The sequence below is a fragment of the Carassius auratus genome, chromosome 2, assembly GCF_003368295.1.
Source record: "Carassius auratus strain Wakin chromosome 2, ASM336829v1, whole genome shotgun sequence".
NCBI classification, from domain to species: domain Eukaryota; kingdom Metazoa; phylum Chordata; class Actinopteri; order Cypriniformes; family Cyprinidae; genus Carassius; species Carassius auratus.
In genome coordinates this window covers 2,289,206-2,316,544 of record NC_039244.1, presented here as the reverse complement: position 1 = coordinate 2,316,544, position 27,339 = coordinate 2,289,206, and the positions used below count along the sequence as shown (strand labels likewise).

The 27,339-nt window shown below is 33.8% G+C and overlaps 1 protein-coding gene across 1 annotated transcript; it reads right to left on the bottom strand.

The window, feature by feature from the left end:
- Positions 1 to 1,422: 1,422 nt before the first annotated feature.
- Positions 1,423 to 2,937, bottom strand: LOC113112173 (forkhead box protein L2-like). The gene is made up of 2 exons (XM_026277619.1): positions 2,742 to 2,937; positions 1,423 to 2,661 (listed from the first exon to the last, which is right to left on the bottom strand). Exons 1-2 carry the CDS (start codon positions 2,791 to 2,793, stop codon positions 1,790 to 1,792), a joined length of 924 nt encoding a protein of 307 aa, XP_026133404.1. The 5' UTR covers positions 2,794 to 2,937; the 3' UTR covers positions 1,423 to 1,789.
- Positions 2,938 to 27,339: the final 24,402 nt, after the last annotated feature.

Sequence of the window (27,339 nt, the reverse complement as noted above, 5' to 3'; positions counted from 1 at the left end):
CAATGTTCTTGCTTTCTGTTCATTCGCAAATATAAAAAGAATCAGGCCTGAATATAAAAGCTTTAAAAAAATGTATTATTATTATTATTATTTTGATCACAAAAAACGTATCGTCTGACTGTCATATAACAATAAGGGAATAAATCTGAGGATATGCAAATGTGCATGATTAGTTTATGTAACAAAGGCAAACAAAGAATAAGAAGAAAGCATTTTTTGTGTGTGATTTGAGTCTCGCGACAGGGTTTTTAGCTGCTGTTTTCTCTTGGAATGAGCGCGATTCAGGCCTGTTTTCTCATGAACTTTCATTAAAATCAGGCCTTGATCACAGTGTGAAGGAATGAAAGACACTCACTGCCAAAATCTGCATGCAAAAAAATAAAATATAAAAAAATATAATAATGGCATTTCCCTCAGACTGCCCGCTGTTTCTGTTATTCAAGGATTGCAATCAATGTAACTGTAATTTAATCCATTTTATTCCTCTACGATTCTTTTAACGTTGTCCTTTTATTCTCAATTTTGCTGTAGTCTAAAAAGAGCATTTGGACACTTTTTTCAAGATTTAATTTTACATTCGATTTGCATGAGCTGTATTTCTGAGATATAATATTTTTATGAAAACCCAGATGCAGCTTATAGACTGAAATTAAATGCAGGGCCATATTGAAAAAAAAAAGAAGAAAAATTCCCTCGTTTTCTTTTTTAGTTGAGATAATAAAGATGTAACTGTCTACAAAATATAAAAATACCATGGGCTACTGAGGTTGACGAGAAATGTTTTTAGTGTCAGGGACGAAAAATAGAAAGAATAAAACGTAGTGATTCATTCTTCAGAAACACAGTTTTCAGATTTTCTTCTGTTTTGTTCCTGAGAACGTGACAGAACCCATTAAAACTGATACACTATTTGAATGGAGTATATTTACGGAACGAAATGAAATAGAATTAAAGATTGTCATCAGCTAGCAGGCCTTCATTAGATTTACACTGATTCATTATCATAATAATCAAACCTTCCGCCAGAAGCAGGAATATAATTTATTCTAATCCAGAGTTTTTTTTTATTTTTTTATTATATTTTTTTAGTAATCATTTTTTGTTAGAATAATATGCGCGTTTTGATGGTATCACTTTATTTAAAAAAGTGTATATTTGAGAATAGCAGCAAAGACTGAACCTTCTTTTTCTGAAAAGATAATAACTAACAAACTGAAAATCTGTGAAAGTCTCAAAAAGTTATTGCATGAATACACTCTTAAAAATAAAGGTTCCAATGTGTTTTTTTTTCTTTCTTTACAGTAAAAAAACATGTCTGGTTTTACATTGATTAATTTCAATGATCTAAAAAATAATTTTCCACTGCAAAGGATCTTTTGAGCCATAATTTTTCAGGGCTCATCGTATCGAGTGTCGAAGACATTTTAATCAAAACAATTTATTGAAAGCAAATAGAAAATAATAAGTGCTGCTTTGACAATCCAAAATGTAAAACACACAATGGTCCCCAACAATCTTGCAAATGCTTTTCTTTCTGAACTGTCCTCATTTGAATCTTCGAAGGCATTTTTGTCAAACGTGTTTATCCTGAAGCGATCAACAACAACAAAAACAAAAAAAAACAAAACAAACTACTGATTTAGAATAATAATAAAAAAATGTATCCATGCAGTCCGGAACATTAAGATTCAGTTCAGATCTGTGTTTGTTCTTCAGCAACAAAAGTTACCCTGTTTACCTTACTGGACGCGTAAAACAGCCCCTGCGCCCATTCACACATCCCCTCGGTTCAAATGTCAATCCGCGAGTGTAACGACGAGTTTTTGGCCTCGTGGTCCCAGTACGAGTAGAGCTCGGGCGGCTGCCGGGAGCAGGTGAACTGTAGAGCGGCCGCAGAGTTGGACGGAACCGGGGAGGGCTGCTGCTGCGGCGCCGGGTGCTGGTGGTGCCCCATCCCGCTGTACGAGTTCATCATGTTCGGCAGGCCCATGGCTTGCATTCGACTGTAGGGGTTGTACGACGGACCGGACAGTCCTTTCATGGCACCCATGTTACCGTTGGCCATCTGGCAGGACGCGTAGCTCATCGGCGGCGGTGGTTGCGCGAGCGGCCAGCTGTTGTTCATGAAGCCGGACTGGAGGTATTTGGGCGCGGGGAGGTAGCTGCCGTATCCCTCCCCGCCGAAGAGAGCCTTTCCCGGCTGGAAGTGAGCCGCTGGCGGTCTGAACGGCCTCTTCATGCGCCTCCGGCGCCGGTAGTTGCCCTTCTCGAACATGTCCTCGCAGGCCGGATCCAGAGTCCAGTAGTTCCCCTTGCGCTCCCCTCCGCCTTCACGCGGAACTTTAATGAAGCACTCGTTGAGACTCAGGTTGTGTCGGATGCTGTTCTGCCAGCCCTTCTTGTTCTTCTCGTAGAAGGGGAACTTGGTGATGATGTACTGGTAGATACCGGAGAGGGTCAGTCTCTTTTCCGAGCTCTCCCGGATGGCCATGGCGATCAGAGCCACGTAGGAGTAAGGCGGCTTCTGAGACGGATCCACCTTCTCCGAGCTCGGCTCCTGGAGCGGCTCTTCCTTCGCGAACTCTTCTTTCTTCACCGCGTTCGTGTCGTGCACCATCAAAGCCATTGCGTCATCATCTAAGCTATGGTAAGATGCCATCACTTGAAAAACACAAGCAAACCAAACATCAAAACAAACAGCGGTGAGCAGGGCTGTGGGGTGAGGAGGGTCTGTCCGGTACCTGAGTTTAGCTCTGGAGGTCTGCTTCGCGCATCGGGTAACCGCGGATCCATAAATGACGAGACTTTTGACTGAAATAAAAGCTCCTGCTCCGGTAACGCCCGGCGTTCGCTGTGATGGGCTCGAGATCTCGATGTCGTTTAAGCTCCAAGGCTCTTCTGGAAGATCCTGCAACTTTTTTTCCCCCTCGCGTGAAAGGCGAAACTCTGCTGTCGTCAGACTCGCGCTGATGTTCTCATCATCATCACCGTATTCCGCTTTCGTCACGTCTCTCTCAGCGCTTCACGACGCGATTCCACCTAAATAATGCACTCGAGATATTTTGCACGTTCACTGAACAGACTCTTCGTTATCTATAGGCCTATTTATTTATTTGTTTCGATTCTTAAAAAAAATTGTATATTTCATTTTCCTTGTTTTTTATTTTTTATTTTTATCTTTTATTTTTATTCTTGATCAATGAATATAACCAAAGATCAACATTGTGTATTTTTGTTTTTCTTGATAGATGTATTTTTTATATTTGATTAAACTTTATTAATTGGCACCATTTGAACTTTTTTTTTTTACAATTGTAATCATTATATATAAGAGAGCGATTTAACTCCATATGAAAGGCAATTCATTTTATAAATCCAAAGAAATGCTATTTTATGCATTAATACAGCCTTATAATTTAACCCTCCTTCATTTCAAAATGCATCACCAATCCCATTTAATTTAATTCCTCAATAAAAAAATATAAATAAAACACAGAAATATATATATATATATATATAAATAAACCTCAATATAAATAAATATTGAAGGCCATATATTTTTTTTTATTAAATATTAATTTAATGAGGTCTAGGAAAAAAATGAGCTTTGTTGTGCAAATGTCTATTTCATGCATTCATATAACAAAGTGTTTATTTTGTAATAATAGGTGCAGACACTGATCTCCAAGTCAATAGTCAGGTCACACAACAGTTTATTCAGGCCGCAGTGTGCTTCTCTCTCTCAGGTGTAGCAGCTGTGTGTTCTGTATGTCATCAGCATCTATCGGCTCCTTCACGCTCTGAAACTGAACAGAGCGCGCGCGCGTTTGTATAATGATGTCTGGAAACCGCGCAGTCGATCTGTCGCGCTCAAGCGCGCGCACGCACGCACGCACGCACTTTCACTTACAGCTTGACAGCCTTAATCACTTAATTGATTCTCATAAACACACAATAAAACATTTAAAACAAATGAATAGACTTTCTTGGTTACATACAGCATGCAATTAATTTTAAAGCATATATTAACAATGCTTTTTCAGGCACAACATTTGACTGATCAATATATACTTCTTATTTTGTGAAACTGCAATGCAAACCAATAGGGTATGAGAGTAACAGACCATTTCAAACACAGTTTCCCCTCACAGGAACATTCAGCATTTTATATAGAAGCATTTATATTCTGTCAGATGCTGAAGTAATCCAGCAGGCTCATATTTTCAATAGACTATAGCACATTTAAGGGAAAACTCTGCACACTTCCTGCCAAGCTCTTTGAAAGGAGGATGTTTATGGTTCAGAGTGCAAGAATGCAGATGGACTGAAGCTCGGGTCAGTGGGACTCCACAGACCTGATCCACATCACAACCTTACAACAATTAATGAAACCATCTTCAGAAGACCTGAGTCGCTCAGCTTTACAGAAAATAGTCCCTTAAACAAGTTCTTAATAGAACAAAAATTTACTTTACATTTTCTATAAGTTCTTTAATGATTTATTTAGTTCTTCAGAGACCAGAATCTAAAATGTAGATATGAATGACAGTGAAACATTTTTAAAGAAACACACATATCACTGATGTATTCATAACCAGACAAAATGACTGAGTGACCACTAACCTGGTTACAGAAAAAGACTAATATTTCAACAAACAAAAACTTTGTATTATATATTATAAATATTATAAATTATATATATTATAAAAAATATATTATATTATATTATTTTGTAATATTTATTTTTAGAGTTATTTAATTTTAATATTGAATTAAAAAATAAAATAAAATACAAAATATGTTATTATTTAATTAAATATATTTAAATAAATATTAAATAATATTTTTTTTTATATTTAGTGAAAAATTTAACAAAGGTAAAAAATTATAGATTTTTTTTTTCTCCACATAATAGGGTGTAGATTTATTATTCTTATTCATTTCAATTGATAAACTTTGCTGTTTGCTAATCAGAAATGACTTCATAGCACATAAAAATGAGAAAAAGGATCATTTGAAAAGCTAGTTTGTGCAGAAACACACGTTTCATGCTGAAATAATGTCATGTGTGTCATATGAGCCAAACTCTGTCTGCTTTCTTCAGTGTTTCTCTCTGCTGAGTTAATGTGGGGTGGAGGGCTTCCTCACTTTGTAAAGCCCGGGATTGACCTCTGCCTTAAATTACAAAGCCCACAGAGCACTCAGCTCTTCCTGAAGGTGCTCAGCGTTTCTGCTTTAAGAGCGCGAGCGTGTTTTCCTTTCTTATCAGCCGCAGGAAGCGAATGGGAAGCTCTCAGCCGTTCCCCTAACAACCCCCTGTCAAATTATTATAATGCATTACAGCCAACTAAAGCATCTGTGCAATCTCTACCGTGATTCCAATGCATGGCCATATGAATGAATCATAATTCAATAATTAAATCAAATAAAGGATTGATTTTACGGTAAAGCAGGTTAAAGACACTGCGTTGAGTTACTGATATCTGTCAGCAAAACCCATCAAAATGTGACTTTAATAAATTAATAACTGAAATTAAATTTTAATATGTTGTTATAGGAAAGAAAAAATATTATCCAAATTGATTTTGATAAAAGCATCTGCTTAAATGCACAAATTTGTGTTTTATTAAATGTTTTCGTTTTTCTCCTCTTTGTGTTGTCAAATGCATTAGGCTATATGCACATTTTTATTAATACATTAAATAAATACAATTAATATGTGGGCAGAAAAGTTCGTTTTTGTCTTTTTTTCTTTATTTCTCTCTTTGTATATATAAATTAATTCAACACAACACAATGTAATTAGATAAAATAAATAAAATAATAACAAATAAATAAACAACAACACTTAACAACAACAAAACAACAACACTTAAAATCGTAAAATATATATATATAATTAAAAAAAAATTTAAAACGGAAAAAAGGTATTTAATGTATTCTATTCTATTTTTTTATTTTTAATTATATATATATATATATATATATATATATTTCCTGCCAAAATAAATTTTCACTTAGTCACTTTCACTAAAAAAAATTATAAGACTTGCAGTAATTTACTTTAAAAGTCACCTTTAAAAATGCAAAGAGGCGTGTCGATGTAGCCTTCATCACGCGCATCTGCTGAAGAATCGTGTCGAATCTATTTACCTTTGCACGGATACAATCTACGTCGCAGAGCCTGGAGGAAAACTAAACGAGACAATAAAAAGGCGTAGAGTTGTGTTGCAGCAGACTGCAGTGTGTGCGTGAGACGCGACGCGATGCTTATCAGCGCTGCAGCCGCGGGGCGTTGAAGCTGCACAAACGCGCCTTTGATCGGTCAAGAGGAAGCGCTCTCGCGCGCTATTTCTGGCTCACCTCTGCTCTTTTGTTTCTGTCGAGCAGCAGGTGAAGGTGTTGAAGATCAGCCCAGAGAACACGAGCCCTGATCACAGACTGAGACCAAACAGCAGATCCTGGAGACACTCAGTTAGTCACTACAAAAGACAACATGACACACTGGATTTTTTTTATATATATGATAATTTTACTAAAAATTGTAATATTATTTTATTTTTTCCAATCCTAGACTGCTAGTAAATTTCATAAAGAAACATAATTGAATTAAATGTGTAATTTTGAAGAAAGACTGAAATAGTATTTTCTTTTTAAACATACTCCAATAATATTTCTTTTATTTACAACTGTGAAAATTATTTTTATAGTGCTTTACCCTGACTGCATTCTTTAAATAATAATAATAATTCATTCATTCATTCATTAATAAAAAAAAAAACTAACTCGCTTAATTTGGTAAATTATTTAATAATATTTACTATTTATATTATTATATTATGATTATACTATTTGAATTATATAGCCTACTATTTGATATATATATGATTAACATATTATTTCATTTAATATGTAAAATATATATATTTTTGTAGATTTCATAATAAAATGTACACATTTTATTTTTTAGTTACATAGATACATACATTTTCTTTGTTATTTATTTATTTATTCATTTAATTTTCATAAATATTCAGGGTTGTACTAAAATTATTCTCAGACAAAACTTTAGCATATTTTTACAAGTTTTTTTTTAAGTTCATAAATACTTATGGTGTTCACTGTTTATTCTCAAACACTCTTTATCATATTAATTTAAAATCATAAACGGTATGCTGTATGTTAATTAGAAATAACTTTGTACATAATAATGTGAACCTGATCATTTGCAAACTGATAAATAAATCCCCATCATCACCCAAAGGTTTGTGTAACAGCTGAAGAACACAGCTCCACACACACACACACACACACACACACACACACACACACACACACACACACACACACACACACACAAAGCATCTCTGTCATTAGCAGCAGTGTTGTTCTGATGTGCTGACAGCTTCGCTGGAGGTTGTTGTGTTACTGTAGTAATGCACCGGTCAACATTATTTTACCTTCCAAACTCGTATGACTTCCTTTTGTCTGTTAAACAAAAAAGGAAGCTATTTTGAAGTATTCTGGAAACCAAACCGATGCCGAATTGACTTCCACTGCATGAAAAAAAAGACATTTATCTCTGTTCAACAGAACAAAAAAGTCTCACAATTCTAACTTTAATTCTTGCAATACTGATTTTTTCTTTCTTTCTCAAAACTGTCAGATATAGACACAGAGTTGCAATAAATTTTACAAAATGTTACAATTACCTTTTTTTATTAACTGTTATTTTAATATGAAGGCATCCAGTCACTGCGGTGTATGTTATCTCACAATTCAGATTTTTTAACCCCTCAGAATTGCAAGAAAAAAGTCAGAGATAAAATGTCACTATTACCTTTTTTGATTGATTGATTGATTGATTGATTTGTGGCAGAAACAGTCTTCCATACTTTAATCTCGTTACTGTCTTAAAGAAACATTTAAGACAGTAACATGATTTCATTCATGATTTTCATGCATAATGCACAAAAGACAGTCTCTCTGACATGCAGCCCTTTCAGAAGGCACAACTTTCTACCTTATTCACCCATTAAAGTGTTCATATTAGCACCTGAAGTGTTGCTATCAGTAGCCTTTCTCTGAGTGCGTGGATCACTGTGATGCTGGAGTCTCTCACTTCAGCGTCCTGTTTGTGTTGAATTCCAGTCTGGTCTTCCTGAAGGAAGTTCAGACACACAGAGCATGAATCGCTTCATCTGTTTGACCAAATCTCCTCAAACACACACACAAACTCATATAAAAGCATGGAAATGATCTGAATAACACCCCACATGAACATCTCTGCATTAAGAGCATTTTCAGTGTGTGATGATGCATTTGATAGACTATGCAGAGCTCATCCCACAATGCATTGCACTTGAGCTGACCTGCTATTGAACTGGATGTTATATTACTTCCTTTTTAAAAAATGTATAGGTATATTTACACAAAAATGAAAAACTGTTTTCATTTCTGAGATGATTATGTATTATGTCACTTGAGTTAAACATGTGATAATGCATAATGCATGTGTTTTAAAACATCTGGTGTGTGAGAAATATGAGCAGTTGCAACTGATAGATCATTTGTATTTTTAATAAATAAATTAATGTTTCTATTCACCAGTAAAGTGTATAATGTTACAAAAGATTTCTATTTCAAATAAACGCTGTTCTTTTGAACTTTCTATCATCTGTGAATCCTGAAAATAAAATGCATCGGTTTCCACAAAAAATATTGTGCAGCACGACTGTGTTCAACATTGCTAATAATCAGAAATGTTTCTTGAGCAGTAAATCATCATATTATTCTGATTTCTGATCATGTGACACTGAAGACTGGAGGAATGATGCTGAAAATACTGCTGTGCATCATAGGAATTAAATATTTTTTTTAATATATTCACATAACAAACACTTTTTTGAAATAATAAAAATATTTCACAATTTTACAGATTTTACTGTAATTTTGGTTAAATAAATGCAGCCTCGGTGAGCAGAAGTTTCTTACCGGCCCCAAACGTTTCTGCATATTTCAGAGGAATGACCCTCATACTAATGGTTTAGGAAGAGATTGTGTTGTAACCCAAGCCCGGGGGGTGTTTGCTTGCCAGGTTTGGGTTCGGTGGCACGCGGGTCGCCCCCTTCGGAGGGCAGCGGAGGGTTACTGAGGAGAGGAAAGGGGCCGGGGTGACCCCGGAGAGATGGACCCTAGCCGCCCCGGTCCGACCAATGTGTTCTCAATCACAGGAAACACAAACAAGGCTCTGATTTGCAGAAAGGCCACAGATCTGGGGATCCTGGACCAACGCCACCCACCGCACATCAGCAGCACACATCCCTCCTGGAGAGACGGAGGAAGAGAAAGAAAAGGAGGAAAGGAGAGGTAAGAAAACAAACACCTTGGTTTCTAACAAGAGACAGAAGCGCCGGCCGCTCCACGCTCTCTCGGGGTGCGACACGGCCCGGCCTGCGTTAAACCAAACAAACAAATGCACGGTTAAGAGCCTGCCTTCACTAATGAGTGACAGATGACAGGTAACCACTTCTGTCACAACACGGCAGCACAGGCTAGTGCACAACACAACACTTAAAACTGAATTAACACTGCTCAGACATGTGACCCTGGTCGTAAAGGGTCAATTTCTCAAAATTGAGATTTATACATCATCTGGAAGCTGAATAAGTGAGCTTTACTTTGATGCATGGTTTGTTAGGATTGGCTGAGCTACAACTATTTGAAAATCTGGAATCTGAGGGTGCAAAAAAAAAATACTGAAAAATAAGAAATACTGGGAAAATCACCTTTAAAGTTGTCCAAATGAAATTCTTAGCAATGCATATTACTAATCAAGCATTAAGTTTTGAAATACTTACAGAAGGAACATGATTGAACATGATCTTTACTTAATATCCTAATGATTTTTGGCATTAAAGAAAAATCCATAATTTTGACCCCAGCGACATAAGACATTTGTGCTCCAGGGTCGCTTATGTCAAATGCACCAGTTTGATGATAGCAGTGACACCAAAATGTTACACTGAAACCCAAACTCATAATCCTCAAAATCAGCACAAACAAATGAATAACTTCAATTGATTCAGGACAAACACTGCACTCAAAAACACCTTGAAATTTGGTTTCAGTTTAACATTTTGGTGTCCATTCGACCATCGTGACACGTTTCACTCTTAATTCAGCATTTTTGGTGCATCGTTGCCTTGTACCTACAATGTGCAGTGACAATAAAGTTAAATCTAATCTAATCTAATCTAAATAGTGCACAATGCTGAATAAAGAGTGAAATATGTCACAATGGTTAAATGGGCAGTGGTGGTCACTCAAAAACAATGCTGCAAACTGAAACCAAAACTCTACAGATTTCATAATTTTTAATATCACTACAAAACAGATCACTAACTCCTCCTGACATAAGACAAAGACTGGATTTAAAAACACATAAAAACAGCACAAAAATGAATTATTATATATGCATGTTTATAAAAATGGCTGATTCTGGTCATGCATCACTGTCTTCATGGGCAAATTGCTTTATTTTAATCATGGCAATGATTTCATAATCTTCAGTATCAACACAAACCCTAATTGAGAAAACCTAAACATTTCACTCAATAGCAGCTAAAAACCCTGCACAAAAGATGTAAAATGCTGAATTAAGAGTGAAACGTGTCACGATGGTCGCATTTGTCAAATGATAACAATTAGACACCAAAATGTTAAACTGAAACCAAATCTCTACAGATCATATCTCTTTCGAGTCTTGTTTGGCTTGAATGGTCATATACACACAAAGTTTTGTCAAAATGTTTATTGTGTTAATTATTCACATAAACACATGTTAACTGTGTTAAAAATGTGTTAATAAAAATTAAAAGTTGGGTGAAAACCGAATGTGTTTCAGTTTAGTGGATCTCTGCAGTCTGTCTTAAAGTGACAGCAGCTAATTTACCTGCTTCTGTCTGTCATTGAAGGGATAGTTCACCCCAAAAATTTAAATTACCCCATGATTTACTCACCCTCAAGACATCCTAGATGTATTTGTCTTTCTTCTTTCAAGCTAATCCAGTCAGCGTTATATTAAAAATGCCGTGACTCTTCAAGCTTTATAATGGCAGTGAATAGGTGTTATTTAAAAAAAGTCCAAAAGAAGTCCAATAAAGCACATCTATCCATCATAAAAAGTGTCCCATACAGCTCCAGGGATGAATAAAGTCCTCCTGAAGCGAATCAATGTGCTTTTCTAAGAAAAATATCTATATTTAAACCTTTTATGATGGATGGATGCGCTTTATTGTACTTCTTTTGGACTATTGAAAAATAACACTGGATTATAAAGCTTGGACGATATAACTCTGATTGTATTTGTCTGAAAGACGAAAGTCATATGCGTCTAGGATGCCCTGAGGGTGAGTAAATCATGGGGTAATTTAATTTTTTGGGTGAACTGTAACCCTTTAATGACAGACAGCAGCAGGTAAATTAGGCTACTGTCACTTTAAGACCGACTACACAAATCCAATATACTGAAATGCATTCTTTTTATTAAACATTTTTGAGTGAATTATCCCTTTTGAATGAATCTCTAAAAGAATCCATTCATATTTGATTCATACAGTGAAGACTGTGTTTCGTTATAAACCTGAATATTCAATCTGTGTAGTATTGCTTCACTACTGTAGCCTGAAATTGTAAGTTTATTGGATTACTGTAGCCTTTCTGTTCTACTGTGTTTCGAATGTGCTTCTTAGTTTTTTAATAAGAATAATAAAATGAAAATAGCTAAATATCTCATACCGTGATATATGATGTATATCTCGATAGAACAATATATATATAAATGGAGGAACAGGAAATGGAGCGTGCAGAGTCGAGTCGATTCATCATTTCGAGCTCTTTCTGGTTCTGCTGTCAGGCGTGAAGACGAGCGAGACGCTGTCGTGTTTTGTCTCACTGACTGATAAAATGAGATTATGGTAAAGAGATGATCTGAAGCACACAGTGGTTTGTCTGAAAGACGGTTACTCATATTATATCATTAGTTAAAAACGTATGTAAACAACACTTCCACCAAAACACCACTTACTCCACATATTCTTACTTAGTTATTATTATGATGATAATGAATGCAAGACCGTATAAAAATTTTGGATAAAAATAATGACAATATTATTGTTTCTTTAAATGTATGAATAAATAGAAATATATGTTGAGATAATAATTCAATATGTCCAAATATAAAATTAAGCTAATTTTATTGTCTTTGCTGTGAAAGCGCACATTATTTATGAATTTATGTACAGTATAAAGAATTAAAGCAAAAAAATGTGCATTTTGACTTTATTTTTATGAAATGTGAGTATTTTCCCCACATTTACAATCAATCAAATGCTATTAACTTTTTTGTGTGTACAGATTTTTTACTTTTTAATTTGTGGAATAAAATTAAGAGTATTTTATTGTCTGTTTGCACACATCAATAATATAGTTATAGGTGAAGAAAATTAGGCTTATATTTTAGAGTTTTGTAAATGCATTTTGTTATTTTTTTAATGTAAATGTTTATTTTTTAAGTATTTTTATTTACCATAATGCATTTTAAATTAAATTAAATTAAATTAAATTAAATTAAATTAAATTAAATTAAATTAAATTAAATTAAATTAAATTAAATTAAATTAAATTAAAAATAAAATAAAATAAAATAAAATAAAATAAATAAATGTCACCAAATGTTTTACCTTTTTGGTAATTTTGAGAATAAAAAAAATTAACACTGTTTTATTTTCTTTCCTGTTAAAGCACTCATTATTATAATTTGTTTTATTCAATATTCCTCTAGTTTTTGCTGTTAAAGCAGGGATTGTGATGAGTGTAGGTTGTGTTGTCAGGTAAGATCATTGCTGGCCATCAGTAGACACAACACTTCTCTCGTGTTTATCATTCCTGAAGCCTCTTTCATCAACAAACTCACGCTGATATACGTTATGAAGCTATTTATAACAGACAGAGAACAAAAAATCAGCTGCGTACACACAAAAAACAGCTTCTGTTGCTACTTTTGTCATCGTTTCCATTTCAAGTTCCATGTAAACAGATGATAATGCGCAGTATTTACGAAATACTAAACCCAAAATAACTCACTCTGGTGATGTCACAGAAATAAGAGAAAACAGATTTTGCATTGTTATAATGACTAAACCTGCTGTATTATTACCTGTCGCACCTCCAGCGAAGCCTTCAGCGCAGCTGCGGGAGATTTTCCTTCATTGATGTTTCGCCTCATTAATCGTGAAGAGAGAGGAGAGAGTCAAGAGAAGGACAAGGAAGAGAAACAACAGACTGTAAAAGAACGGATCTTCACAGTTGAGTTTGTGTGTTGAATGCACTGTGGGCAAAGTAAGACATCTTCATCTAATTAAACGGGTTTGGTTTTTCACTTCCGAATACACAATCACAGTCTAGTGATCTGTCATTCAACTTTGTTCCAGCAACTGAAGATTTATCAATTTTTTCGTCAAAAGAAAGAAATAAGAAATACAAAAAAAGGGGAAAAAAGAAGAAAAAAATAAAAAAATTAGGATTTTTTATTTTTTTTGCAATGTGGCATTACTTTCATAAAAAATAAATAAAGAATAAAGTTTATATTTATTTAACCATAATACAAAAACACTAATTTAAACAAATAAATATATAAATATTTTAATTACTTTAAGGTGTTTAAATATTTTACATCTGTAAAAAAAAATTTTACACACAAAAAGAGTATTTAACAGACTCTGAACCTTATAACTGATACAGTTTGGTTTCATATATGCTAATTTAGTTACAAAAAAATAAAAAAAATAAAAATAATAATATATAATAATAATATATATATAGGATTTTTTTGCCAATCTGTCATTATTTTCATGAAAAATAAGTAGACTTTTTACTTACTTTTCATTTTACATAAACACTTATTTAAATAAATAACTAAATAAATAACGAAAATAAAACATTTATTTATTTATTTAAATTATATTAATGTTAATGTTTTAATTAATTATTATTATTATTTTTTTTTTACATATTTCAACCCAGGAAAAATTATTATTTAACATACCCCTGTCTGTTGACCCCTATAAAGGATGATAAATTTAGTGTCATATCTGCTAATTTAAGATTATGTGAACTACACGTATGAGAGCGTCTGTAGAGTTGTATTTTTACTGATACTGATGTATCTAGGGCTTGTGATGGTTTGGTCATGTGAGAGCTGGATGTGTTTGTAGCTGCTGACCTTGATGAAGGCTGTATCTCTGTCTGAGAACATGCTGTGGTTCAGACGCTCGAGAAAACATCTGACGCTCCAGACTCCAGCAGATTCCTGAGGCTTCAGCAAATATAAAGGAAAATCACAAATGAGATCCCAACATTTCCCATCAAATTCTTTAGAAGGGGTTGATTAACCGAGCATCACTGTTATTATTACAAAGCCCCAAAATTATTTAGAAATTAAGCCTGTTTTTAGATTCGTTGTTGTTGTTGTTGTTTTCTGATGCATTGACATTATTATCAAAATTATGAAAAATAAGCATGTTTACAATAAATAAACGTATATGTAAATAAAGGTTCCTAGGTGGTTGCTCATTACCTAAAGTAAAATAATAATAATAATAATAATAATAATAATAATAATAATAATAATAATAATAATAATAATAATTTGTTGTTAGGTGGTTGCTTGTTGCCGAAAGGAAAATAAAACACACAAACAAACAAACAAACAGAATGTTGAATCACTTGTCTAAAATAAAAATAAAAATAAAAATAAAAATAAAAATAAAAATAAAAATAAAAATAAAAATAAAAATAAAAATAAAAATAAAAATAAAAAATAAAAAAATAATGGTTGTTAGGTTGCAGCTTGTTACCAAAAGTAAAATAATAATAAAAATAAATAAATAATAAACTTGAAGAATCACTTATATCTAAAATAAAATACAATAAAAAAACTAAATAAAATAAAATAAACATATAATAATGATTCTTAGGTGGCAGCTTATTGCCAAAAGTAAAAATAAATAAATAAACATCATTTGGAGAATCACTGAAGTCTAAAACACAACAAAATAAAACCAAAGTTAAGTGGCTGCTTGTTACCAAAAGTGAAAAGATAAAAAAAGTGAAGAGAGGAATCACTGACATCCAGAGCACAAACAGTGCAGGACTAGTAACACAGTTTTGTGCACAAGTTCAAAACCACAAAGGCACAGAAACACAAGTGAAGCAGCTCTCAGCATGAGCATTAGAGAAAGCAGGGCTAATCTCCAGAGAGTCCCGCTGCCCTGGAGCGAACGCTTGTCTTTACCGTCTGCTGACGGAGGGCCTCGCGCAGGAATGTTAAGCTGCACAGGAAGCGTTGGAAGCGTTGGCTGGAATCAAAGGCAGCAGGTGAGTGACAGGTGAGCAGGACACGCCCCCGGACCCCCGACCTCCAGCCCTGCAGGTGTGCGGCGGCATTGTGCAAAACAGCTCAGCAGATCGTCCCGTGACACCGATGAGGGTGAACGGCCGCAGCTTCAGGTGTCAGACACACAGAACAGAAAACACACAGGTGAGGCCTCACATCCACCGCAGCGCTGCTCTGTTTCTGACAAACATCCCTGACGTTACTCTGATCTCAACAAACGCATACGCCTGGGGATCAAACCTGCTAATGCAATCTGGCTGGATGCTACTGTAGGTGGTGGTTTATTGCCAAAAATCAATAGCAACAATAACAACAGCATAGAAAATAAATGACAAATAATAATGATATTATGAATGAAGCATTGATGTCTGAAAGAAAGAAGAAATTACGTTTTGCATAGAGAGAAATAGTCCGATTTTTTTTCCTGACATTGTTATGAAATTATTCAAATGAAGCATGTTCACAGTAAATAAATAAATTCTAAATTTAATTTTACTCAAAGAAAATCAGGCCTATTTCTAGATTTTTTTAATTTAAACTATTATAAAAAATTAAGCATATTTAAAATTAATTCATTAATTAAGTGTTGAAACAAGTGTAATTATTTGATGAGTATTGAGATCTGAGAGAAAACTCAGCTAATTCTTTTTTACTTTTGTTTACATTGACATTATTATCAAAATTATGATAAATAAGTACATTTTGAACAAACAAATAAATTAAGCCATCATTAGGTTGCTTATTACCAAATGAAAATAAATAAATAAACAAACAAACAAACAAACAAACAAATAAATAAATAAATATTGTTTAAAAACCTTTGAGGAATCATTTATGTCTGAAAGATAATTTTTTTTTTTTTTTCGTCCATTGACATTATTTTGAAAATTAAGCACATTGTAAATAAATAAATAAATAAAGTTGTTGTTAAGTGGTTGCTTATTATCAGAATAATCCTGAGAGGCTGATATTTATATGGTCAAAGAAAATATGAATTCTGATGCTCATAACGTAAATCAATGAGATCTTTACAACCATATACTGACATAAAATTATCAAAATATCCAGTAATAATATGAGATTGAAATGATCCAGACATATAATGCAATGCATTATTGAGATTGAGAGATAAACAAATAAATAAATTCTTATTTCATATGTTACTACATTATTTTGCTTCATACATGTTGAGGATGTTGTTTATGGTCCATCCTCGTCAGACATCCGAATCTCTCAGATGATGAGATCCAAGTGTACACAGATATAGATAGAGAGAGAGAATCTGGTAAGGGTTAGATGTCCAGGTCAAAGGTCACAAAACAGTGCACTTACAGCATCCATCACGATGTGATTTTCTGCTAACGCTTGTGAAATCGTAGCAGGTTTTAACACCAGAATTGAATGTGTGTTTTGAACTGATTTGGACAGGAAGCTGAATATGAATTTGAACGGGAATGATGGGAATTATAATCCACGGATAATGACTTTCTTTTTTTATAAATTAAGAGTCCTTCCACTCAATATGAAATATCTACACTACCAGTAAAAGATCAGCGTTTATCTGAAATAAAACGCTTTTGAAACAACAAAAGCTTGGTGTCAGTATAATGTTTTTTAGTTAGTTTATATTCTTTGCTTTTATTTCGCAAGGATGCTTTAAATTGAGCAAAAGTGATGATAAAGACATTTATAATGTTACAACAGGTTTCTATTTCAGATTAATGCTGATCCGAACTTTCTATTCATCAAAGAAACCTGAAAAAAATCTACTCGGCTATATTTCTTTTCAATATAAATAAGATTGTCTTTGTAAACAGCACAACAGAAGCTCAGAGATTCAGACGGAGAGCAGATAAAGCTCCCGCTCAGAGCAGATAACCGGAGGAATGTCTCTCTCTCTCTCTCTCTCGGCTCTACACGGTCCTGTTCAGACCTGCAGGAGAAATGATCCTCGCTATCACACTGAGAGAGAGAGAGAGTCTACAGATTAACACGGCTGACTCGAGCTGACGGGGGCTTAGGCCTTCAGACAGAGGATCAGGAGCTTCTGAGCTTCTCCACACACTGGGATCATGATCGCTATGCGGTTGCCAGGTTGTTCTGAAAAAAAGAATTTTCGGAAGCTTGTTCCAAAATGTAAGATAAGATCATTTACTAAGATACTAAGATGCTGAAAAAAATCCAAGATGGCCGAAGAGGAAAAAGTAGAGGATTATCAAAAAAACAAAAAAATCAAAAACAAATCAAGAAAGGTTTTTTTGTTTAGCATCAATGATTTTTGAACATGGTTGATGTTGATAAACATTGGTATTGTTAATATTTTGATACGTTTTTCTGTTTTAGTGATTTTTATTTCAGTTTTTTTTAATGTCCATATACTGTTTTGTTTGTTTTTCATTTTTATAATTAAAAAATGAAAATCTAAATAAGTTTTTTGAATTGTTTTATTTATTACTTTAATTATATTTAGTTTAGTACTTTGAGTACTTAAAGCTAAATGGAAACAAATTATTTTTATAAGTAAAAACTTTTTTATTTATTATTTTTATTTTATTTAGTTAAGTACTATTAGTACTATTTAGTAATGAAAACGAATTATTTTTATAATTATTATAATTTTTTAAAATAATTTTATTTGTATTTAGTTTAGTACTTTGAGAATTTAAAGCTAAATTAAAACTATAAAATATATATTTTTTATATATTTGTTTTTCAGTTAACATTTTGTTTTGAGTAATGATTTTAATTTTGGATTTTTAATTTAATTTAATTGATTTCTTTAGTTAACGTTAGCATAAGAAAGGTTGACTAGAGATATAATAACTTAACACTGAGCATGCAGTATTAATAAAAATAGTTCTCAATCAAATAATAAATGACTGTTATTTTAGATATTTGTGTGTGCTGTGCATTTCTGTTTGCAGATGTATCACTGTCAATTTGTGTCTTTGTTAGAGTCAGTGTGCTGCCTATGAAGGGAGCTCCCTATTTAGACAGCGAGACGAGAGCATTCAGCCTTTCTCTGAACTGGGAAAATTCCCCTCCACTCATCATCATCATCATCATCATCATCATCCAGCCGCAGCTCAAGGATGAATCAATGAAAGCCAATGAAGGAACAAAAGCGCCCCCACCTCTCGTGCTCCGTGTCTGATGGAGGGGATGATGCTGGCGATAAGGGCTCGAGGCGGGTGTGAACTGCTGGGTTCAGCGCCTGAGCTTCGTCCACACATGCTGGTATTCGTGACAGACTTCCAGATGGCAGATTTGTCTGGAGTTTGAGCTGGGCATCTCGGGCTTCCCCCACCGGCGCTGCAGCAGATCAGCGGCTGATAAGCAGCTATTTTCAGAGGTGAACGAGTGTGAAACACTTCAGAATACTCCACAACATCAACCAGAATCAATCTGGAGACAAAGAAAGCTCTTCGAAATGGGTAGGCAATTAGAAAACTTGGGGAAAAAAAACAATGCTTTTTGTGGTAATATCATGCAGTTCCATGAAAATAAAATGATGCTTTTTCTAAGCACCCACACCTGTGAGCAGCATGCTTGATAAATTAATATAGGCTAATTAGTACTGATAACAGAAAACCTAAAGCTACAGCTAACTGTTGTTTTTGGTGGAAATGCATGAACTTGCATGTATGCAAAGAAGTAAAAAAAAAAAAAAACTTTTTTACCATAACATCCCAGCGCACAGAAAACATTCTCAGAGCTTTCTGGAAAAGTTATGGACAAATACTATTCAATTCAAAGTTATCTGATCTTTAGATTTTTTGAATGACAAAAACATTATTGGTGGAATGATGTTTATCTCTAAAGTTCCACTTGGAACGTTGTTGTTGTTGTTTTTTAAATGTTACTTGTTTCAGAACGTTCAGACAAATTCAAAAGTAACATTTTTTTCCATGGAATGTTGTGTAAAAAAAGAACAATTACAATCAGAAATGACATATTCATTTTTTTTTTCAGAAACTGCACTAGACAATCGGCAATAATTGCACTGTGCATGTGAGAAGCATGATTAATGGCTTGGTTTATGGACTAATTAGTGAAGTGGCTAACATTTGGTGACTGTACGCAGGAGTTTTGATAACAGGCTTTAGCAGATTACGCTGCAGAGGAGCTCAGTGTGTGTTCTGTGTTCTTCACAGCAGCTGTGTCTCAGGGCCACCCAGGTGTTCCTGCCTCATTCCCACTCGGGCCCCCAGTGACTCCCAGCAGCAGGTGTTAAGAGCCAGAGGAAGGAATTCATTCTTCAGGGTGTGAGCTGATGCTTCTGTTTCCACTGTCACTTTAACCAGAGCCAGTGTGAGAGTCTGCTGTCCAGCTTCAGAAGAAGAGATTCAGTTGACCGTCTGAATGGAATAATTAATGGCATAAATGAACAAGTGCATGTAAACATCAGGATTCTGTATTATGACTCACTTGTGAAGGATAATCATACAACAGCCTTTGCATCATGAACATCTATGATGCATTTAAAATGCATGTTTAACTCTCTCTGTATAAATCATTTAAATACATTTTAATATTTTTTTTTTCATAATATAATGTCAAATTAAATAAATACATAATAAACAAATATATAAAAAATAATTTAAATACATATATAATATTCTCACTCTCTCTCTCTATATATATACAATATAATCTATTTTTTAAATATATAGTATATATATATATATATATATATATATATATATATATATATATATATATATAAAATAATAATTATTATTTTTTAAATAAATAAAATACATTTATATTTAGTATATAATCATAACTTTAGATCCTAGTTGTCATTTCTCTCATTCTCTCTTTTTCAATTTTATTTTATTATTATTTATTTATTTATTTATTTTTATTTTTATTTTTATTTTTATTTTTATTTTTATTTTTATTTTTATTTTTTGGGGGTGGGGCGTTTTCTGTTTATTTAAATAGTCAATAAGCATTTTGAACTCTTAATATATTATTGCTATTTTAAGAAGAAAAAAAATACTGAAAAATGAACAAAATATGAGATTATAAAAACTAATTTAATAGTTACAAAAGAATTAGACTTTTTTCTTATTTTTTTAAATAGTTTGATAGGATGTATAGCATGCTGTAACTGATTAACATTATAAACAACACAATTACTTTTCTTTCTTTCTTTTTTTAGTGTCTTAAATTAGCAGTCCTCTATTTCGAGCTCTAAAAGCCTGTCGTAATGTGACTTCCTGTCAAAGATCTGGCTCTCGTCCAGATGAAACTCTTATTGAAAGTGCCGGCTGATGACAGCTATTGTATCTGAAATCCGGAAAAGCTTGTAAAAACACTTGTTTCCTGGTTTGTGCGGCTCTTGATGCTCAGTTCTGAGCTTCTGGCTGTTTCACGTCCTGTCAGTGTTTCCCTGTTCAACATTAAACCACAGTCGAGTGAAATGACCAAAGTACTTTGAGCAGGTTTTTCAAGAGAATACTATTTAAGTTTTTCTGCTTTAAAATTTCATGGTTAATTCAATGCATTCCTTGCCCGATTGTTTCAAATTATTTGTGAAATTTTACACTAATTTTATGTGTGTGTGTGTATATATATATATATATATATATATATATATATATATATATATATATATATATATATATATATATATATATATATATATATATATATATATATATATATATATTTATATATGAAATATATGTGCTAAAGTCTTTATAGGTTTCAGAAAAAACATTTAAGATTATTAAAAAATTTTTTTTATAATTTATGTTTCACTTTAGTGTGTGTCTTTAAGAAACAGATTTCCAAACATCTTTGCAAATAAAACAATAAATAAATAAATTTACAAAATACACACACAAAAAGGACTTTGCTAAATAAATAAATAAATAAATAAATAAATAATCAACAGAGGTGTGATATTAGGCTGACATAAAATAATATATTTTAATTTATTTTAAATAATTTATAAAAAATATTGTGTGTTTCTAATTACAAAAAATATGTTTACACTAAAAAATAATACTTAAAAGTACTGTACTATTATTAAGTATTTTTGTATGTATTTTTTAAATTATCTTTAAGATATAAACTCAAGAAATTAGAGATTTTTATGAATGTATTATTATTATTATTTAATTTTACATGTGTTTTACGTGTATTTTTAATTTTGTATTGCATGGGGTTCTATTTTAGTGTTTATGGATTAGTCTGTAAAATTAAAGCAGAGGGTTTTTTTTTTTCAGGGTACATTTATTGCACATTAAATCTAAACCATTTGTCACTTATACTGTATGTAGATATATATCAGAGAACAAAGAGCTCAAGTCATGCTCTCTGTGATGTTCTCCTCAAATGGCAAGAAATATCCCATTGCATCTGTGACCAGGCTGCACTTTCCCCCTTCACCTCAGTAACTGCATCTAAAGCGGCACAGAGTTGAGTCCTGCCAGACTCGATGAAGACTGACGCTTTAACCAGCCCTGACCTCTCTTCTCCTGATGCATGTCATCGAGCGATGCAACATGGCAGTGATCGCAGCATTACCTCAGCGGCGCTCGGGAGGATCAAAGCATGCACGAATCGGCCAAAAAACTCTATTAGATTTAAAGCATTAAGACGGGGTCTCGGGGCGAGCGAGGGTGGAGGTAAATGGATTTTAATTTAGAAAACAAATTGGTAACCAGTTTATAATGCAACCCAACCCATCCACAGGAGTCAGGGCCGAGATCTCAGGAGACGCATTAGTGTTAGATTTATCAGCCGCGAGTACAACCTGTTTCTGTTTAGTCTTACAATGAGATTCGGAGGATTTGGGATTCATTTGGGAGAAGTTGCATGAAGGTCGAGTTTTAAAAGAGATGCACGGAGCATCTAGATGAAAAAATAAAAAAAACATGCATCAGGTAGAAATGCTGAGAAGTATTACCAGACGGGCCACTGCACAGATGTTGTGTAATATTCTTCTGACATTTGTTAATACTCCTGCCAAATCAAGCCCTAAAATCATATGCAACATTTAAAGGGAAGAAAACTGTGGCAAACTGAGACGACGTCACAGATTAGGTGAAATATTTCAGAACACAGACAGCATTTAAAGGACAGACGTCTGTTTAAATCAGGGTTTCCACAGGTTTGATGAAGATCAATTTAAGACCTTTTAAAGACCTTTTCAGGATCAAGTAAAGAGAGTTTAAAGACCAAACTGAAGGAAACTAAAGGTGCATAAAGGTTCTTCACATGCAGCGATGCCATAAACAGAAGAACCTTTCAGACAAAGACCATCTCTTTATAATCTGAAGGACCTTCTTTTGCCACAAAGATGCATTGGTGGAAAAGAATGCATCTTTAGTTTTACGAGTTCAGGTCAAAAAGTTTTCTAGGAGGAGAAAGTGAGCTGAACACTGAGCATCTAAATTGATTTTGTTGCACTGAAATGCATGCATCAGACAGCTTTGTTAACTTAGCTTTAGTGGAAAACTGCTGAGAAAAATGACCCCGCTTTGCTCCGGATAGGCCCTTTCTTTGGGCGAACCCTCTGAAATACATCAAATTGGATCAAGATGACATCAATAATGGACTCAAGCTGCAGCTCCGAAGGAAGCAAACGATCCGTACATTGTTTGATTTCTTTCCTCAATAGCACATTCCTGTTGCGGACGCCGTGGAGCGGGTGACATCAAACGCCTCGTCACAGATGTCATCACATTGGCGTCTGCAGAGCTGTTTCCTCTTATTCCGGGGCTTTATCGCATTACGGAGCACGGTTTTTAAACCCTAAGTCACTCGAGCACCGCGCCAACACCTTAACAAAGCCACAAAATCATGCTGAAAAGTGCATTTAAGATGCAAAGATATCATGTCTGGTGAGCGGCAGGAGGAAAACAAGAGGAAAACATGAGGAGAACGGCACATTTTGAGTAATATTTCTACCAAAAACGATGCATATGCAACATCTAAAGTACTGTTTATAGCATGATCTGCAGGAAAATATGTGAAGGTGAGAAAAACAACATCACAGATCATGTGTGGAATATTTCTACCAACTCTGACTATTTCTGTTTCACAAACGTAAGTCAGAATTGCAAGAAATAAACTAAGTGTATATAGATATATAAGTGTATATAAAGTTCAACACTCACATCTGAATTTCTTCTCCGAAAAGCAAGTTTATAAAACAGTCACAAGTACTTTTTATATTCTGTTATTCTCAGGTAGAAACGGCCTTCCATAGAAATGTGAGAAATAAACTGAGAAAAGAGTTTATATCTTGCAATTTTGACTTTTTTCCAGCATAAAAGTTGTGAAATAAAAAAAGTCACAATTATCTTTTTTCTTTTATGAAGTCTGCATACATATTAAACATTTAAAGCAACATATTTGGCTAAAAAGTGTCCTTTTTGCTGCTGCTCATGCCATGATCTGTCAGGAATTCATTTTTTTAATTAAAGAAATCACACACAAAAAATAATTCAATCATCACAGGTTTTGTGTAATAATTCTACCAAATCAAGCCAAAAAATGCATAACTTTTAGTGTAGCTTCTTACCACAGAAGTGATGTTCTGCGTGCATCTGTATTTTTAATAAAACAAGTTTAATATCTCATTAACAAAATTTTTTTTCTTGTTTTAATCCTAAACTCAGGGCTTAATTTAGCCCGATTTCTCAGAAGACAAACCAGCTTCTATTTTTTTGCATCTCCAGTAAATGCATTTTGATTTAAGATACTTATTAAGAAACCTGAAAACAAGACACAATTATAATAAACGATGCACATTTCTTGCAGTTCAATGCTACGACTTTCTGCTTTCTACGATTTTTTAAGGCCTTAATTTGAGGAATTATGACTTTGAAGACCTGCAGAGACCCTGTTATTAAATGTGCAAAAACATAATGTCACAGACTGCATGTGATATTTCTTCCAAAGCAATGCCACAAACACATGCACCATTTAAAGCAGCACTAATGGTTTCAGTGGATCTGTGATGACCTCGCCACTGTTTCGAGCTCTATGTGTCTTATCTCTGATGCACGTTTAGCCGTCATCTCTGATTATGAGGACTATTGTGAACTCTTTGTCACGTTCTCAAGGTTACTAATCAAATTTCCGTCCGGTTGGAGAGCACAAAGGCTCTCGCTCTTCACGTCATGAGGTCAGCCAGCGTGCCGGTCCTGCATGAAAGCCTATCCTGGTGTTTTGATTCAGCAGAAGTGAAGGAATATTGGGCTTCAGGTGGGCGCCATGGCCTTTTCATTACAGGACGCTGACGTCAGCTCTTTTATGTGTAAACTCGGGGCAAATGTTGCAGTGCATTAGTTGAATCTTCCCTTAATGGCATTCTGATGTATGAAGTCAATGATGTCTAGAAGGAGCTTTAACACGAGAGTTAAAGATCAGCGTTTGACGTGAATGATTCTTCAAATCATGAATGAGATATTATTATAGTTTTTATTAATATTGCAAATCTGTTTTTATTTTTATTTTATGTTTTCGTTTTAACTTAAGGTAAAGTTTTAGTAAGTTTGACGAGTGTTTTTGTCATTTTTAGTAGTTTTTGTTATTTTATGTTTCTTTTTTTATACATTTTATTTCAGTGTGGTTATTTTAGTACGTCAAGGTAAATGAGAAATGTTTTTTTGAGAACTAGCAGATTTTTTTTTTTTTTTAGATAGCATATATCTTTATTTCAAATAACTATTTTTATTAGATATATATTCGTTTCAGTTTTAGTTAACCCTGTTGTTGTTTTATGTCCAGATGCACCATTTTCACCATAATACAGCTCCAAAAATAAATTAATTAATAAATAAATTGCACATAAAATACATTTTCATTATGGAAAATAGATTAGAAAATAATTGAAAATAATAAATAAATAAAAATCTCTGGAATAAACATAAAAACATAACTGGAACTATATACATATTAATAATATATATATATATATATGCATAAAACCAACATAATTGGTAAAAAAAACTAGAAAAAGTAGAATTATATTATTAAAACTGCTTGAATTACCATTTTTGTAAGTAACTTTGAATGAAAAGTGTCTGTCAAATGCATAAATGTAAATGAAAACAAGTGAAATGAAGGTCTGTAAACTTTTGTCAGCATTTATGGTGAGTTTTGCTACCAGAAGTGTTACCAGCTTTAGTTAAAAACTGATTCATCGAATTTATAAATGAAACAGAGATTATTGGACTTTTTTTGTTATGGGTAAGAAAATACTGTTTGAGTATTTCTCCGTAAAAAAAAAAAAAAAAGTTTCTAATAAATGACTCTTGAAAACAATATTCAAATGCGCGCTTGATATATCTTTAAGAATAAATGTGTGACTTTCAAACTGAGGCGAAAATCTGATTTGTCCAAGTGTTTATTTGAGCAGAAATGAGCTTTCAGCTGTCCGTCATCGTGAGCTGCGGAGCTGCAGTAACGCGCGCATCCTTCCATTGTGCGTCTGAGCGCGGACGAGGACGCGAGAGTCTCTATCAGGCTTCCTGTCAGTGACGCGCGGAGACGCGCTCGAGTCAAGTGTGTGCCGCGAACGCGCCTCGCAGGAAATGGCCTTCGGATGCAGAGCGAGCGCATTAAAGCACGCGTGGCGGCTCTGGGTTTGTCATTTCATGACCTGTGCTTGACTCTTTCTCAGATCAGGAGACTGAATGGAGATGGAGAGGCTTCCACAGTGTCAAAAAATAAAAAAAATCCATCTCTCGATAAAGTCCATACAGTAGGAGCTATAAAGGAAATGTGGATTGCATTTGATAAGAAATATTAGAGATTTTGATTAGATGCACTTTTTCTCTGGAGAAGCATCTTGGAAATTAGGAAAATTCTATTTAGAACTTAGATTTACATTAAAATCCTATTAACATTAATATCCATATCCATGCACAATAAAAGAAAAAAAAACTATATATATATATATATATATATATATATATATATATATATATATATATATATATATATATATATATAAAAGTATAAATTTTTTTATTGTTTTTAGAAAATTTTATATATAAATAAGCTTTTTATATTTGTTTATATATGTGTGTGTGTGTTTATGCATTCTCAAAATCTATATATTGTTTTTAGATAATCAATCTATCCATCTCCAAACCAGGCTTACAGTTGTTGTTGTTGTTTTTTTACTTTTGAAAATAAATTCTGAAAATAATAGACTTTTATCACGCATTTCTTCTATTTTGTGATAAAGGTCTGTTTAAAATCTATTATTTTCAGTTATAGCATCCTAAATCTCTCCGCCTGCGATATCAGCCCCGTTCCCCTTCAGTACTCTTCAAGTCGAGTCAATTGTATTTGTAAAGCGCTTTATACAATACTGATTGTGTCAAAGCAGCTTTACAGTGTTAAACAGGAAAATAGTTTTCAAGAAGTCATTTTGTCATGATGATGTCATCATCCAGTTCAGCTCTCGTCCAATAGCATCTGTGCAATCAGTCAAGCGTCCAGAACTGAGCAAACCAAAGCAGCCAAAACTCTAGAAATGGAGTAAAAACCACCAGTTTCAGTCGGGGAGCCATTCCTCCTCCATCCAGACCAAACCAGGATGGCGTGGTTTCATTCCAAGGCACGCGTGTGTTTAATACTGTCAGGCATTGGTCCTGCGTGGTGGCCTTCAGAGGGCTGGTGGGCGTTTGTACGGCTGATCTCTAACTGGACAGCTGTCTGTTCCTCATGTTCTCATAATAAAGATAGAGAACGCCTCACACGCAGATAAGAAGCAGCCCGATACCTCTGGGTGGAGGAATGAGAGATACATTAAAGATCATAACCACCAATAAAACACTAAAGTACAAAAGCAGAGTGTGAACTCAGGAGATCTGGAGGGTCATCTGACCCCGACGCTTAAGATGTTT